This window comes from Dipteris shenzhenensis, chromosome 20 (genome assembly GCF_047967505.1).
Source record: "Dipteris shenzhenensis isolate YYH24624 ecotype China chromosome 20, Dip_SZ_1.0, whole genome shotgun sequence".
In the NCBI taxonomy this organism is placed as follows: Eukaryota; Viridiplantae; Streptophyta; class Polypodiopsida; order Gleicheniales; family Dipteridaceae; genus Dipteris; species Dipteris shenzhenensis.
In genome coordinates, this window is record NC_141615.1 from 49394464 (window position 1) to 49410288 (window position 15825).

At 44.4% G+C, this 15825-nt stretch overlaps 1 protein-coding gene across 2 annotated transcripts in view; it reads left to right on the forward strand.

Annotated features, from left to right (window-relative positions):
- EMB2759 (embryo defective 2759) overlaps nucleotides 1-15543 on the forward strand; it is a 66831-nt gene extending 51288 nt beyond the window's left edge. Inside the window, exons 3-4 of one of the 2 annotated variants that reach the window (XM_087392090.1) lie at nucleotides 13747-14151; nucleotides 14593-15543. In XM_087392090.1, the coding sequence (XP_087248216.1) occupies nucleotides 13747-14151; nucleotides 14593-15031 (844 nt within the window). In that variant the 3' untranslated portion in view covers nucleotides 15032-15543. Of the gene's footprint in view, nucleotides 1-13725; nucleotides 14152-14592 lie in introns of both variants that reach the window. The other variant, XM_087392089.1, reaches the window with a different exon arrangement.
- The last annotated feature ends 282 nt before the right edge of the window (nucleotides 15544-15825 follow it).

Here is a 15825-nt window from a genome sequence, read left to right on the forward strand (position 1 = left end):
TTCTCTGGATGGTATTGGCATGTCACCGTGAAAGCCCACTCATGGTGAGCAATGTTTGCTACCTCATGACCATGATCTAGGGCAGCAGCAGTAGTAGTGACAGCAAGTCCCTTTCGCTGCCTTTTCTTTTTAGAAGCGATGCGCTTGCGACATTCAGAAATGTCACGTCTTGGCTTCCGGCAATAATTACAACGTTTACAGGCAGATCTGAGTCAAGAGTGAGAGAATCTCAGCCAAATGGTGCTAGAGCAGGTTGGAGCACATGAAGGCCCGAATGACTGAAAAGAGTCAAGATGTGAGCAAAAAACCTCAAAAAACTATCAAAAAAATACTCAAAATCAACTTCTGACAAGTCATACATATTCCCGACAGCATCGCGTGCCTGCCTATATAGGTCGGTATGGCCGTACGTACATCCATACAACTGTACGGACAAAATTTTTCCTCGGCCGAAGTGGTGCGGGACAAGGTCGTTTGTATATGGACAGCTCAACAATTTCCAAAAATGTTGAAATCGGACCTCAAAAAGTAAAAAAACAGTCGTTGGACTGTTTTTCAGCTCAAAAAACAGGTTTCTGGCAATGAAATGAGGCACCGGACTGAGCTGGATCAAGATGGCAAGTAGGAGCAATGGGAGAGCAGGAGGGAAGGCAAGTAGGAGCAAGAGAACCTGCTCTGATACCACTGTTGGGTGCAGGAAGCAATGGAATGGGAGTGGAGTGCGGGAAGCAAACAACAAGCTGGAGCAAAACGTAGTACTGCTCAAATGAATAAGAGGAAAATAGAAAGGGTGGCCTATATGGCCCCCAAGTCAACCATATGGTTGACCAGAGAAGTCAAGTGATAGAGTTGACCTGACCTAGAAGGCTCATACTAGGGCTAAGTGCTAACAAACCCCCCTCCATGTTTAGTGTTGCTTTGATGATTTCCGCAAAGCATTTGATACGGTTCCAAGAGCCCACCTCATCCGGTGCCTATAGGATTTGGGTTATGACCAAGAGATCATTTGGGCTGTCATGGCATCTCAGGTAGAGTCCGGGTAGGATCTGGGTGCGAATTTTGGGACCATGGTAGAGGCCGACAAGTTGGATGGCCCCAACTATGTTTTGTGGTCATTTACACTAAAAAATATCTTGGTTGGAAAGTGATTACATGGGACATTGTGAATGGTGATGAGGCTAGATCTATTGGATCTAGCACGAGTGCATCATCCAGTTCGAGTACTGCCAGCTAGGCTTCTACTACCACTGCCACGGAGGATCAGAAGAGGTTTGATCGCAGGGATGCCCAAGCGTTGTCTTTAATTCCATTGTCTGTGAAGACACGCATTAAGTCCACTATCAAGTCTTGCAAGACTTCAAAGGCAGCTTGGGATAGAGTGAAAAGTATGTGGAATGTCAAGAATGAAGCAAGAAGCATTGCTTTGAATAATAAGCTTAATAAAGGCTGCATTTCAGGTCATCACATATCTGAACCGAGTCAGGGAGTATGGGGATTATACTTTTGGACGTAGCAGGCTACCATAATTAGCATTGTCCTCTTCTATCGCTCTCTTAGCAGGAGGGGACCAGAGGTGTTGGTATGCACGCTTAAAGAGATGGTTTGAGCACTAGGGCTCCACATGGATAGACTCCCCCCTTTCAGTATAGTATGGACGCTCGGTTTTCTCCCCTCCGGCAACATGAGGTCAACGAGGTTATTCGTGAGGATCTCTTACAGCTATACACATTCCAGACCTGGGTGGGACCAAGTGAGCCGCTTCCAGTGAAGCTCAGCTTCTACAAGGATCACTGCTTGCATATTGCAGAGGAGTTTATCGACCCACGAGGATACACGCAGATCCACTTACCCCAGTTAACGAGGATCTCTATTGGGCAATTTCGGGTCTCTTCACATAGACTTCGTATCGAGAGCGGCAAAGCATAGAGCCTACCCAGGGAGAGGCGCATATGCACATTGTGTGATACTCGGAGGTTGAGACAGAGAAGCATTTCATCTTCAGGTGCCCTCTTTACTATGAGGTTCGAGGGTGCTTTTACTGCCTCTTCAGAGATAGCACTGAGGTTTTGTCCCGTTTCCTCTCCTATCCAAACTAGATATGCCTGGCGGCTTTCATTCATGAGCCAGTGAGGCACCGCGAGAGGCTACTTCGATCACTAAGACAGGAGCAGACCTCTCCCTTGACAGACCCCTCTCAGAGCTCCATCATGGAGTTCTTCCTGCTAGAGCACAGGGACTCCCATAGGGTGAGACCTCGACATGATCGTGACCCGGAGCTAGTGACTCAACAGCTCAGACAGAGGGTTGACGCGCAGATTACACTTGGGGATTTCCCCTCCCCGTTTGGAGTCGGAGCCTGGCTGACAGGGGTTACTGTAGCCCTTGTTAGACACAGAGTTATGACCAGTAGACGTCATAGGGCTAGACCTGTGAGCGGCCGACAGTACCCTATCGCTGCGTTCATGCCTCCATTGCCTCGCCCACCTTGATGTCCTTATGATGTTGATGATGATGATGAGATTGATCTGTAGTCGACCACTGACATGACTATGTTGTACTTAGTACTTAGTACTACCATTTTGCATTTTTTGCATTCTGCATTGGTGTGGATGCTGGTTTAGTAGCTCCACCCTCAGAGATCATTTGTAGTAGGGTTTTCACAGTCTCATAGACCCATCGGTCTTCCGAAGACTTTAATAAACTTTATTTATTTCTTTCTTTCTCAGTTGCAAGCCTTCTGCTGATGCTTTCATTGCTACTGCTGTTGCGCACTGTTTGCACTTTTTGGGGCTCAAGGTAGGAGCCATCAAAGGCAGATTTTGCCCTTTAGGCTGCTCCACATCAACCCTAAGCAAGGTCCTATACTTCCAACAAATCATGCTTCAATACCTTCATCACAGTTTTCTTTTTTGAAGCTTAAGCAACTCTTGGTCTATATTGCTATTGAGTTGTTACCTCAACATATGATACCAATTACTTGCCACTGAATTTGAGCCTGCTTAAACATATGCCGCTATTAGTTGCATCCAAGGACCAATTAACCAGCATTGGGTTTTTTACCTGACAAACCAAGATGCAACTCTTGTTGTGATGGGAGAGAGAGAATGGGAGATAGTCTCAGAAGATGACAAAGATCCGGAGAAAGGTGTGGTGGCAACGCGATGGGAGAGTCATTGCCTTGATTGGCCTAAGCCTTGCAACACCTTGGTGCAACCCATAGACTTCAAAGCAAATCTGGAAGAAAAGGAGGTAATAAAATTGCTAAGTCCTAACGTTTTCCTAAAGCTCAACTTTTATGATCTTAAAATGAATGCAATTAAAGAGTTATTGATCGTCTGTGTAAGTGTGGGTCAATCGTCCAACAAGTTGCCAATTTAAAAATGTGAGCCTGAGGACGAGACAAGGTGGCCGTACTCATTAAAGCATGCAAGGGAAACATGTTAGAGAGGCAACGGATCATTCACATCCATACAAGGAGAAAAAGTATTTGCAAGCTTGGCTGCCTGGAATTGTTTGCTAGAAAATCGGGATCTCGTCTAGAAGTAGTCTACTAGGCAATGCCGCTACATGGTGGAGCTCTTACTAGTTTCATGTGGACCGGTAAAGAAGTCCTTCCAAGATCTCTAACTACTAGAAGTGTTTGGTTTCTAAGTCCACCACTCCAGGGCAGCTTGTTAGAGATCAAAGCACCCATCTGTTAGGCCCTGATGTGTGGGGACAAAGGGGCATATGATTGTGAGGGAGAGGGGACAGTTTGGGCTGCATACGTGAGCTAGGTTTTGCCCACTAGTTGGTGGAGGAATACATCTCAGTTCTCTCTCATATTTTCTCTCTTGTATATGTTGTCTATACTCTATTTGTTGAGTGAAGTTCTAGTGTGTGGTCTGCATCATTGACTGAGTGAGATGGAGCTGTTCCTATTCTGCAGATGTTGCGAGGCTCGAGTGATTCTATCCCTCATTTCAAACATGGTATTAGAGCATGGTTCTCAGCTCTAGAGCTTTGACATCGAAGAAAGGTCTTCTTCTTCAGGAAAGTGACTCCGATTCACAAGGTTTGCAGAGTTCTATTCCATCTACCACACTTCTCTTTGGAGATTCTTTGCTGTGTGAAATTTACAGCAGACATGTCAAACTCAGAAGCCTCTTCTGCGACTACCATTCATACTCCCTCGTATACCATCCCTAAATTTGGAGAGTATGGGAAGCTAGATTAGACAAATTACCACATCTAGAAGCTAAAGATCCGGAGTCACCTTGTGGCTTGGAAGCGGTGGAAGCTCACGACGGGAGTGGATGAAAGTCCGAGGATGTTGTAGATCACAACGGCAAGATCATTATGCTGGTGGACAAAGATGAACTTGAAGCATGGGAGGATAGAGAGCCCAACCCCTTTTTTTAATCATAGGGACAACGGCGGACTCTGTGATTCCTCATATCCATATGGCTGACACGTCAGTGCAGGCGTAGGTCACTTTGAAGGACTCATACGAGACAAATAACACTTATTGTATCTTGACTCTCGAGTCTCCATGCACATTGAACCGGGCAGGGCTCCTCTGTGTGACCGCCAATGAGCATCTGATTGATGCTCCTTGCATAGAAGGCTGTGAACCCTCAAAGACACCGCTCATAGAAGCCCAACCTCTACATGGTGCCCTCCAAAAAGGACCACTCCACTCTCTCGTAGGCCTTCTTGAAATCCAAGAGAAGAATCTCAAGAGGCTGTGACTCCTCTCGAGCCCAATCAACAGCCTTCCAGAAAGTGTAGATGTGGTCAAGATGCTGCGCTGTTGAACAAAGCTTGTTTGATATGAGAGGGGGGAGAGAAGTGGAAGAGAGCAAGAGAGTGAGAGTGAGAGAGAGTGACACTCTAGTGCGGGTGTGAAGAATGATGAGCCACACCACAAACTCACTAATGTTTTATTAGGATTAGGTTTACCCTATGACTGTCTTAAGACAGTCATAGGTGTCCTATCTTTTAATGAAGGGTTGGCAATGTGCCTTTACCCCAACAACCTCCCACCTAAAGGCCAATGTGCCTAAAGGGGAGAAAAGAATAAAAATTACAGCAATATACAGTTACTGTATACAAGACCATAAAGTAAGAATGGTCTCATCCTAATCCCATGATGTGGCGGCAATGTGCAAACCGCTCTGTAGGCAAGCTCTTAGTGAGCAAATCTGCAGGATTATCATCAGTATGCACTTTCACAAGCTCAAGTCGCTTGTCTTCCAGTACCTCCCTGATGAAATGATATTTCACTTCTATGTGCTTGGTCTTCTGATGAAAGACCGGATTCTTTGCCAACATGATAGCACTCTGACTATCACAATGCAAAACTGGCATATCTCCTGTAATGCCCAAATCTCCCACCAGCCGAGTAAGCCATATTGCTTCCTTGCAAGCCTTAGTGGCTGCAACATATTCAGCTTCTGTGGTTGACAGTGCAACGCATTTCTGCAACCGAGACACCCATGATATAGCACCTCCTGCAAATGTGAAAATATAACCGGTAGTAGACTTCCGGTTATCCGCATTCCCTGCATAGTCTGAATCTGTAAAACCATGCACCAATGCATCCTGCCTACCATAGCATATGCACAAGTCTTTGGTACCCTTGAGATACCTCAAGACACCTTTCACTGCTTCCCAATGCCGCTTGCCTGGATTTGCCATATACCTGCTGATGACTCCCACCGCAAAAGCAATATCCGGACGAGTGGCAACCATGGCATACATCAAAGATCCAACTGCAGATGCATACGGAACCTTGGCCATTTCAGCCTTATCATCATCTGATCTGGGGCTGTCCTTACTGCTGAGTTTTAAATGTGGAGGCAACGGGGTACTAATGGACTTCCCCCCCTCCATTTTAAACCTCTGCAGTACTTTGTCAATGTACTCTTTCTGTGACAGAAACAAAAGTCCCTTGGACCGGTCACGAGTAATACGCATGCTAAGAATATGATTTGCATCACCCAAGTCTTTCATGTCAAAAGACTTATGCAGTTGTCTCTTCAAAGCACTAATCTCATGCTGAGATTTACTGGCAATAAGCATGTCATCCACATATAGAATGAGTAGCATCAAAGTGCCATCCTTTGCCCGTTTGGTGTACAAGCAATGATCGGTCTCACACCGATGATACCCTTGGGACTGCATGACGGCATCAAACTTCTTGTACCATTCCCTTGGCGCCTGCTTGAGTCCATACAAGCTCCTCTTGAGCTTACACACAAGCTGTTCTTTCCCTTTAACAGCATATCCCTCTGGCTGACTCATATAGATCTCATCATGAAGATCTCCATGAAGAAAAGCTGTCTTCACATCCATCTGACATAAATCCATGTCATCATGAGCAACAAGAGCTAACACTGTTCTCAAAGTAGTCATCTTGACTACAGGGGAAAAAATCTAATCAAAGTCAATGCCCTTTTCCTGCTTAAATCCCTTGGCAACCAATCTGGCCTTATACCGAGGTAAAGCATTTGAATCCACTTTGACTTTGTAAACCCACTTGCATGGCAAAACCTTTCTGCCTGCAGGTAACTGCACCAAGTCCCATGTATCATTCTGAAGTAGGGAGTCCATTTCTGACTGCATGGCTTTCTCCCACTTCTTTTTCTCTGTTCTTCCCATAGCTTCCTTGAAGCTGGAAGGCTCACCACAATTTGTCAGCATGATAAAATCAGCCACATTATTGGCTCCTGGAACAAACCTGGCAGGAGGCCGTTGTGCACGGGTGCTCCTCCTAACAAAATGTTCCCGATTAGGCTGCTGTCCAGCCTGTTCTTCATGCATGACAGGTGGCTGTACCACCATATCTGGCTGTACTACAGCCCCATCTGTTGGCACATCCAGTGGTGCATCATTGGCAAAATTATCTGGCTGATTTTCAGCCTGTATACCCTCTTGAACAGGGTGATCTGCAGCAGCCTGCTGCTGCATATAAATGGGCATTCTTTGCTGTCCAACATCATCATAAATAACCCTCCTGTATTCCACAGGTTGCACGGGTTCCTTGTGTACACTATCTTCTTTAAAGATGACATCATTGCTGCGTATAATCTTCCGTTTAACGGGATCCCATAACCTGTACCCCATTTCACCTTCGTCACCATAACCCATAAAGATGCATCTGATAGACTTTGGATCCAGTTTGGTGCGTAGATCTTTGCGTACATGAGCAAAGCACTCGCAGCCAAATACACGTAAGTGCTTATATGAGGGTGGCTTGCCAGACCACACCTCCTCTGGCACTTTCAACTCCAAAGCCTTATTTGGTGACCTGTTAATAATGTGAACTGCTGTTTGCACGGCTTCTGCCCAAAAGCCATGGGGTAATGCAGCATAAGACAACATACATCGAACCTTCTCCTGAATAGTTCGATTCATCCGCTCACTTGCACCATTTTGAGATGCATTATGAGGGGCTGTGAGTTCCTGTTTGATGCCCTTAGCTTGGCAAAACTGCACAAAGGTATGTGACACATACTCACCCCCATTATCGGATCTGAGGCATTTCAGCCTACGACCTGTCCGATTCTCAACCTGAGCGACAAACTTCTTGAAAGCATCTAAGGCATCTCCCTTATGCTTCAAGAAATAGACCCACACCTTACGTGTGGCATCATCAATGAAAGTAATAAAATATTTTGCACCCCCTAGTGATAACTGTGGCATCTCACACAAATCAGTGTGCACTAGATCAAGTGGTGCTCTATTCTGGGGAGTTCTCCTCTTATGAGGAGTCACAGAATGCTTGCCAAAAATACAATGATCACAAGTAGGCAAATCTGAAAAAGAGAGAGGCGGCAGATAACCCAAACGTGACAGTTCTTGCATTCCTTTAACAGACATGTGTCCCAACCGGCTATGCCACAATGAAACCTTTGGCAGCTCGGTTATGGCAACAACATGATTACCCACACTGGAAACATAAAGAGGGTACAAGGTATCACTCTTAAAACCCTCAGCCACTACAGTCTGGCCATCAGTAATCACCCATTTGGAATCCCCAAATGTGGTGTGGTAACCACTGTCATCCAATAAGCCAGTGCTAATCAGATTTTTCTTGATTTGCGGCACATGGCGAACACCATCAAGCATAAATGACTGTCCATCAGGAAATACTATCTGTATACTACCAATCCCTGCAATCTGACATGCATAGTTGTTCCCAAGATGAACAACTCCATGAGTACCTGTGTAGGAAGTAAACCACTCCCTATGAGGAGTAACATGAAAAGAGGCACCTGAATCCAAGAGCCAGGTGTGCATGTCATGGCCATCAATAACCAAAGCATGTGCTATTACAGCAGAAGAGCATAAAACATCATGTATGTCACTGTCACTGTCCTCTGCTGCAACATTCACTGCATCCAAGTCATCTGCCTTGGCCTTGCCTTTGCCTTTGCTTGCATTTCCTGCATCCTTTGTTTCAGCCTTCTTGGCTTTCTGATCCCGTATGAACTTGAAGCACTTCGACTTCACATGTCCCTTCTTGCCACAATAAAAGCATTCAATGTCCTTTTTGCCACGGGACTGACTGCGGGATTTGGACTTACTAGCAGATCTCCCCTTCTGCTGAGTCCTGCCTCTATCCTGTACCTGCAAAGCATTTGAAGACTTGCTGCCCGCATTATTCTTCCTGCTCATCTCCTCCATAAGGAGAGAGCTCTCTACATCAGCATAAATAAGAGTGGCATTCGAGTTTGATAGGGTGGTCTTGAAAGTGTCCCAACTCTCGGGGAGGGTACACAGCAAGAAAGTAGCCTTGAACTCCTCATCAAGGTTCAACCCCTGTGCAATCAGCTGTGTAAAGATAGCATTGAACTCACTCAAGTGTGAGGTCATAGCTGTACCTTCCTTCATGCGAAGATCGACCAGCTTCTTCAGCCAATAAACCTTACTGGCTGAGCTCTTTTGGGCATACAATTCTTCTAGTCTTTGCCATAGACCATAAGAGGTCTTTTCAGCCTGTACATTGAACACAAGAGTGTCTGAAATAGTGAGCATGATAGCTGCCCTCGCGGACAAATCAAGCTCTTCCCAGTCATCAGCTGCCATATCAGATGGCTTGACACCCTTCACCCTTATGGGCTTAGCAATCTTCTTTAACAGAAGTACATTCAAGCACTGTTCTGCCCATAATGCATAGTTGTGTGCTCCTTCCAGTTTCTTTATGTTCAGAATTGAAGAATCACCTCCCCCTGATGCCATATCAAATGAGGAAAGTACCTGACTCCCTGGAAGTAAAAAGACTGAATAAAAATTCTGATTTCTCAGAAAAAACCTGCTCTATTCAAGAGCAAGAAGCACTTTCAATGGTGCTGTTTTTACTGTCAGTAAAATCTGCAGCAAAACAGTAAATGACCCTGCAAATACTGTACCTTCTGACAAACTGTTCTGAGCTCAAAGAGGCATAAAAACACAGTAATTTCAGACTGCTGCTGCTGCTCAACAAATGCTTAACAGTGCATAATCATCTGACAAAACCACCAACACTGCTGTAAACACTGCTGTACTGACTATACTGATCACTTCTCCCACCTCAGATGAGGTATTGCACTGAGTTAAATTGCAGAAACCACTTGACAAACACCCCAAAAACAGTAAATGATCCTTCAGCCTGTCACAAAACCTGCAACAGTAAATGGGATAAATCCCAAGCTATCACCCTTAGACCAAGGGGAGAAAATGCATCTGAAGATCTCTGTCGGTAACCCAAGTGCTATCAAACAAAGTCTGGGCAAAAGCCCCTTGATCTGACACCTGAATCAAGTGGAGAACACCTCAACACTGAGGTAGCATGCAATATGAAATCTCTCTGACACTTGTACTTGACAATGTGCAATGCATAGACTGCCCCTGTGTACTCAGTAACAACACAAATCACAAAGTACAAACACCAAGAAGAAAATCTTTTGAGCACTGTCAACGATGGGCAGTTAGGGACCGAGTAAACTCGATGCGCCCTGACCAAGCGTGGCTCAACTGAGATTTTCAAAGTGCGTACAAAGAATGTGACCTGCAACAAATGTCACCAAATGCACTGCGGAAATAAAGCAAATGTGTGCTCCCTGGCTACACACTGCCTCAAGGCATATACTGCAAATACATCCAGGCAAAAGCCCTTTGAAATGGTCACCCAAAACTGAGAATTGCACTCAGTAAATGCATAGAAGCTTCTGCAAAACAAGCATCTGACCTTCCTGAAAGACAAGTAACTGCGCAAACACCACCACTGTGGCACAAGTCACCTCAAGCGTGAGTGACACGAGAGTACCTGCTGTACCTCAAAAAATGCACAGTATACAGCTGAAATGCTTCAGGAATGTATCAGAAATGCTTCATGTACTGCGCACACATGCACAAAACAGAGTGCTTCAGCACTATTCCTCTTCCAACAAAAAATGTATGCTGTACTTTTCAGTACCTGCAAAGTACCTGCTGTACTTCTGTCCCTGCAGAGTACCTGTGTACTCACTGTCCCTGTAGCAGGCACGCTTTCCCAAAAAAAAAAACGAGTCTTTGCAGCCAAAAAACTGTACCTGCAGGTGAGATACCAGAAGAAGACGCCCGTACACAGTTGTACGGCAGTCCGTACGACTGTACGGATAGTCCGTACGGCTGCCGTATGACTAGCTGCGCACAGCAGCTATGCAGCTGCCTGATGCAGCGTCGAAATGCTGCGTACAGCAGCTGCTGTACAGCTGCAACAAAGAAATCCGACGACGCCCGTGCCCGCGACGTCGCCCTGCAGCCTGCGCCAAAAAACCCTGCAGCCCGCGCCCGCGCCTTCACCCTGCAGCCTGCGAAAATGCGCCGCCCTGTACCGTCGTCCTGCAACCCGTCGAGATCTGTCCGTACGGCCGTACGGACGACGTACGGCCGTACGGATCTGTCCGTACGTCCGTACGGAAAGAATGGGGCAGGCAAATGAGGCTAGGGAGAGGAGGCTTGGTAGGCAAGGGAGGCTCTGATACCAGTTGAGAGGAGGGAGAGAAGTGGAAGAGAGCAAGAGAGTGAGAGTGAGAGAGAGTGACACTCTAGTGCGGGTGTGAAGAATGATGAGCCACACCACAAACTCACTAATGTTTTATTAGGATTAGGTTTACCCTATGACTGTCTTAAGACAGTCATAGGTGTCCTATCTTTTAATGAAGGGTTGGCAATGTGCCTTTACCCCAACATGATATCGTGGATGATGTCTGTGAGGTGGGGTCGCAACCCAGGCTCAAGACCTTGGCTAAGATCTCGTAGGCGATACCTAGCAAAGTCATTGGTCTCGTGTTTGATTTATCTTCCCCAAAAAATCCCATCGTTGACTTAGGGACTGAGAAATGGAGATTAAGTCAAAAATCTCCTAATAGCCAACCGAAAGGGGGTATGAAAGAGCTTCTCAAAGTAGGGAAAGAAGGATGGGGTCAGTCCATCCTCCCTCGGGCACTTTTGGGGAGGGAGAGCCTTGAGGGCCTCTAAGAGCTCCTCGTCGGTAAAAGATGCCTCCACTTACCTTGCTCATGCCCTGGGAGACTACTGAGGGTATGTTGGCTGAGATAGTCTCCTGAGCAGTGCAAACATGCAAAGACTACTTTCGAGCCTGAAACAAACATTGGTAGAAGTCCGTATTCATCTCCAGAGTCTACCGTAGATGTGAGTGAATTCACTCACTCTCATCCCTCAACCGCTGAAGTTGGGTCCCTGTTGACCTAGAACCTGTGGTCTGAAAAAATTGTTAGGTAATCCTATCTCCCTGCTGTAAGCAGTGCCCTGGAGGAATGATAAGAAAACTCTGCTCTGTGAGCCTTCGTGGCTTGAAGTTGCCCTCCTTGATGCTTTAATGCCCTCAGAAGATTTCGGTGTACAAGATGGCACATGTAACATCCTAGTGTTTTCCTGGCAAAAATTTTCATTCCATTATTATTTATTTAACATATGTAATGATTCATCTAATCGTGATTGAAAGGACTTGCTTGTGGTGATCAACACTTCGAGTTGAGGATCCTCATCTAAATTATACATAAATTTATTTGTATCTCATCCATTGGGATGATTAATTATCTTACGGTGGTAACTGGTATCACCTCTTCATGGCAATGTGATGGTACATCTTCATTTGATGTGGTGTACATTCTGTAGTTTGGAATTACTAGGACATGCTTATAGTGTATTGGATCTGCTCCACCTAATCAGGTACTTGATTAAATGGCCTAGCATGCAGTTCGATTGCCTACCTATCTAGGACGTGCACATCCGTGGGACTTTTTGTGCCCTGTTCATGTAACCATTTAGAATTTTTGGTGAGTGTATTGGCTGTGGCCTTTGACATTATTTAAGAGGAGCATTAAAGAGTCTAGAATCAAGCTTCAAGCACCACCCCTGTGCACTTGCATAGACCCGATGTGCAAACTTTGCATTGAATATGAGTATTCTAGCTTAGGATTTCAAGCTGTAAGTGGTTGCGGAATTCTAAGTTGTACTCACCCTTAGCAATTAATTAAAGTATAAGGGTAGAGGGGTCACAGAGAAAACTATTTAAAAGCTGACAAGTTTTTTTTTCTAGGTTGTCTATACAGCTGATTTCACAGTTTTAGCCATAAGATTTACTTGTTTTTGATTTTGTGTTCCTGAGCACATGCTCCTTGGCAAGATCTAATTTAGTCAGTCAGAGATTGTGGTTCCAGTGTGCCTGCATTGGCATAGTTTTGGGCCATCCTGCCGGAGCAGCTGCTCCATGATTTGAGATTTGACCTGGTGTCTCTCCCATGACTTGGTGATGTTAATTGCAGGCATGCCTTTTATAGATCTTGATCTGAAGGTATCTATATGAGGATTCTTTGCCTCATCTTAAAAACTAGTCTTTGATGTCGCCCATCCTTCCTAATTGCAAAGCTTTGCTCTTTCCTGTCTTCTACTTCTTTCCAAGCCTGGCAGAGAAGGCTGTGTTCTGGCAACTCTGCACCTCGTGGATTTATGTGATTTTTCTCTCCATTTCAAGAAGTTGTCAAGGTAAACTTCTAGGCTTCAAGAGGAGACTTGAGAATGGTGTGGTTCCTTGGAGTCCAGGGAAACTAGTCAATAACTGTTTTGGATCTTTTCCATTGTGTTCTAGGTCTCTTTTAGAGAGACTAGCCCCACAGGCCTTAACCTGTATAAAGCATAGGAGTGACAAATGTGTCAAAGAGATGTCTCTTCAACTCTCAATACCATATATGAGCAGATCTATAATTTTTTTCAAAAGAAAAAAAGAAAAAAAGTCTGAGCCACAAGCTTCCAGTGACTCCAACTGAAGGCACAAGATCTGCTCGTTCCCAGCTATCAAGGAATGGCTGATAGTACTCTGTTCTTGTTCTGCAGAGTGGACTTCTTTGTAGGCTGCTCCAAGCCACCATGGGGCTGTGCTTATATTTCTATATATTCTGCTCGCAGTTGTACTGCTGATGCTGTTGGTCTTGTAGTTCTGGAGGATAGCAGTGAAAGAGTCCAAATTATCAGATATATTTTAGTCTTATGAGAAATTATGCGTGGCTGCCATTTATTTTCTATAGTACAGATGTGCATATAATTTGACATGTGCGTGATAGGCTTTGGATGACAACATAATAATGGCATTTGGTGAAGTACGGAAAACTACTTTTTCATGGTTGAGTTACTTACCAGAATAGAGCACTCCATTATTTGATGTACTGAGAAGCTTTATCTTCATGTGCAAATCAGACTTCTACATGGTGGTTGCAGTTGTAACGTGTTTCCACGTAATCTGGGAAAGAAATGTGTTTACTTGTCAAGGAATCAGCAGCTTTTGTTCCATGCCTTGTCACTCCAAGCTGTTACAACAGACAATGACTCTGAAGGAAGTAATTCTCCTGGGCCATCCTCTGCAGTAGATTATGCTTGCATTTTCCAAGAAGAAGAGAGTGCAAAGCAATCTCTGATCCATTACATACAAGTTTGGTACAGCAATGCAAGGAAACAGGGTATCTCCTTAAGTATCAAGGAAGTGTTTGATAAATCAAAGGTCAAATTGCGTAACTTGGATGCAACGCAAGTCATTAAACAACTCAAAAGCAGCGAGTGGGACACATATGCATTACAATGGTGGGAGAATACACAGCCATGGATCAAATGGCCGTTTGCGATCTTGTAAGAGTCTTTACCCTTGCTTCCAGCATCAGTTTTGAAAACAAGTTCACAAATTTGAAATGGACTTTGCTTTTGACTATCCTTTGGTTGTCAAGTGTTGTGATATGCTGCTGTTGCAAGTTTCATTAACAATGGGGTATCAGTCTTCGTGCTATTAATGTCATTAATGTCACCAGCACGTGGGTGCTGGGGTAACGAGAAGTAATGTCAGATCGTGTGATATATTTAGGGTTATGATGAAACATTTGTGACCGAAGCACCCTGTGAAGTAAAGTTTGCCTCAGTTTTATTTCCAATTGAGGAATAGGCCTAGCGTTTCATCCATGGTTATCAATTGTGACAGTGCTAGGCTAATTTTCTAGGCTGATTATTGCCACAAAGTCTCAAGGGTCTCTTAGCAATTTTGTCTAAACATATTTATGTGGTTGAAATCGGTTGCAGCGTTCCATGGTTTCTTCTCATAAATATGATCTATGGGAGATCAGTTTCCATGGATTTAACGCCCTTGTGGATTATTGGACCCGTTGTTGTGGGCTTGGTCATCAAAGCCAGCATTGAGTTGAGTGTAATATGCAAGCAATGGATAGCCAATTCAAAAATCACAGAAGGTTTGTTGTTTATCTACGAGGATGCCAAGACAGGTCAATTGCCTCGACATACGATGGAAGCTTTAAGCTCAAAATATGAAGAAGTCACAAGGCTTCTTGAAAATAAGAAGGCAGATGTTGTATGCTATGTCACAAGCGGTCAGATTATTGTTTCTTTAAAGCATTACTCAGAAAAGAAGTTTTTAGAGCTATGGCAATCAAGCATTGACAAGTATGAGGACTTCCGGTTGTTTTGGCTTGCTTTGGAGAGGAAGCTCAAAAATATTATCTAGATTATGTGGTTCCCCATAATGGCACTAAAGACGGAAATAATTCTGGGGTGTGGATATGATATAATCAGTGTGAATTCTGCAAGTATATCCCTCCAAGTTCTTGCCAGAAGGGCACTTGCCCTACATTGGAGCATGCACACTTCGAAAGTCTTCCTACTTCTCTACACCTGTGGGTTACAGTTGCTCAGCAAGTTTGAAATTTGTTTCTTTTTGCCTTCATTATGAAGGAGAAGGGTTTGTTCAGAAAGGCTGATTGATAAGAGCAACTTCCCTTTATTTCATTGGGTGACAGGCTGACAGCCATGGAGTTTAAATTTGATACACGAATAACTTCTCAGACTATTCCTAGCAGTCTGTAAGGACAAGGCAATTTTGTAAGGTATTTTGATAGTGAATTAACAATCGTTGCAAATTTTTTAGGTTTTCAGGTTTAGTTGCTGTTCATATGTAGTTTAGTAAAACACAATTTGTCTAATGAGAAGAAGAATGCCCAGAAACCTTGGCAGTTTTGTGTGATTTTGTTGTGCAGCTTACAATTACATGGGTCAAACTTAGATTAACGATTGTGATCTGCCGAAGTATTGCAAAATTTGAGAAGTTGCAGCTTTCTATGATTGACTTTTTGCTTTGGTAAATATTGCAATGAATACAAGAGGAGGGAAAGACATCAGATGAGGGCTATATAACAAAATTTGCTAACATATAGGGGTCGTCGTTGCCTCACTTTCCTCACAGAGTGTGTAAGCTCAATCATTCTTCTCATTTGGAGTATCCCTTTTCTGTATAAAATTTTC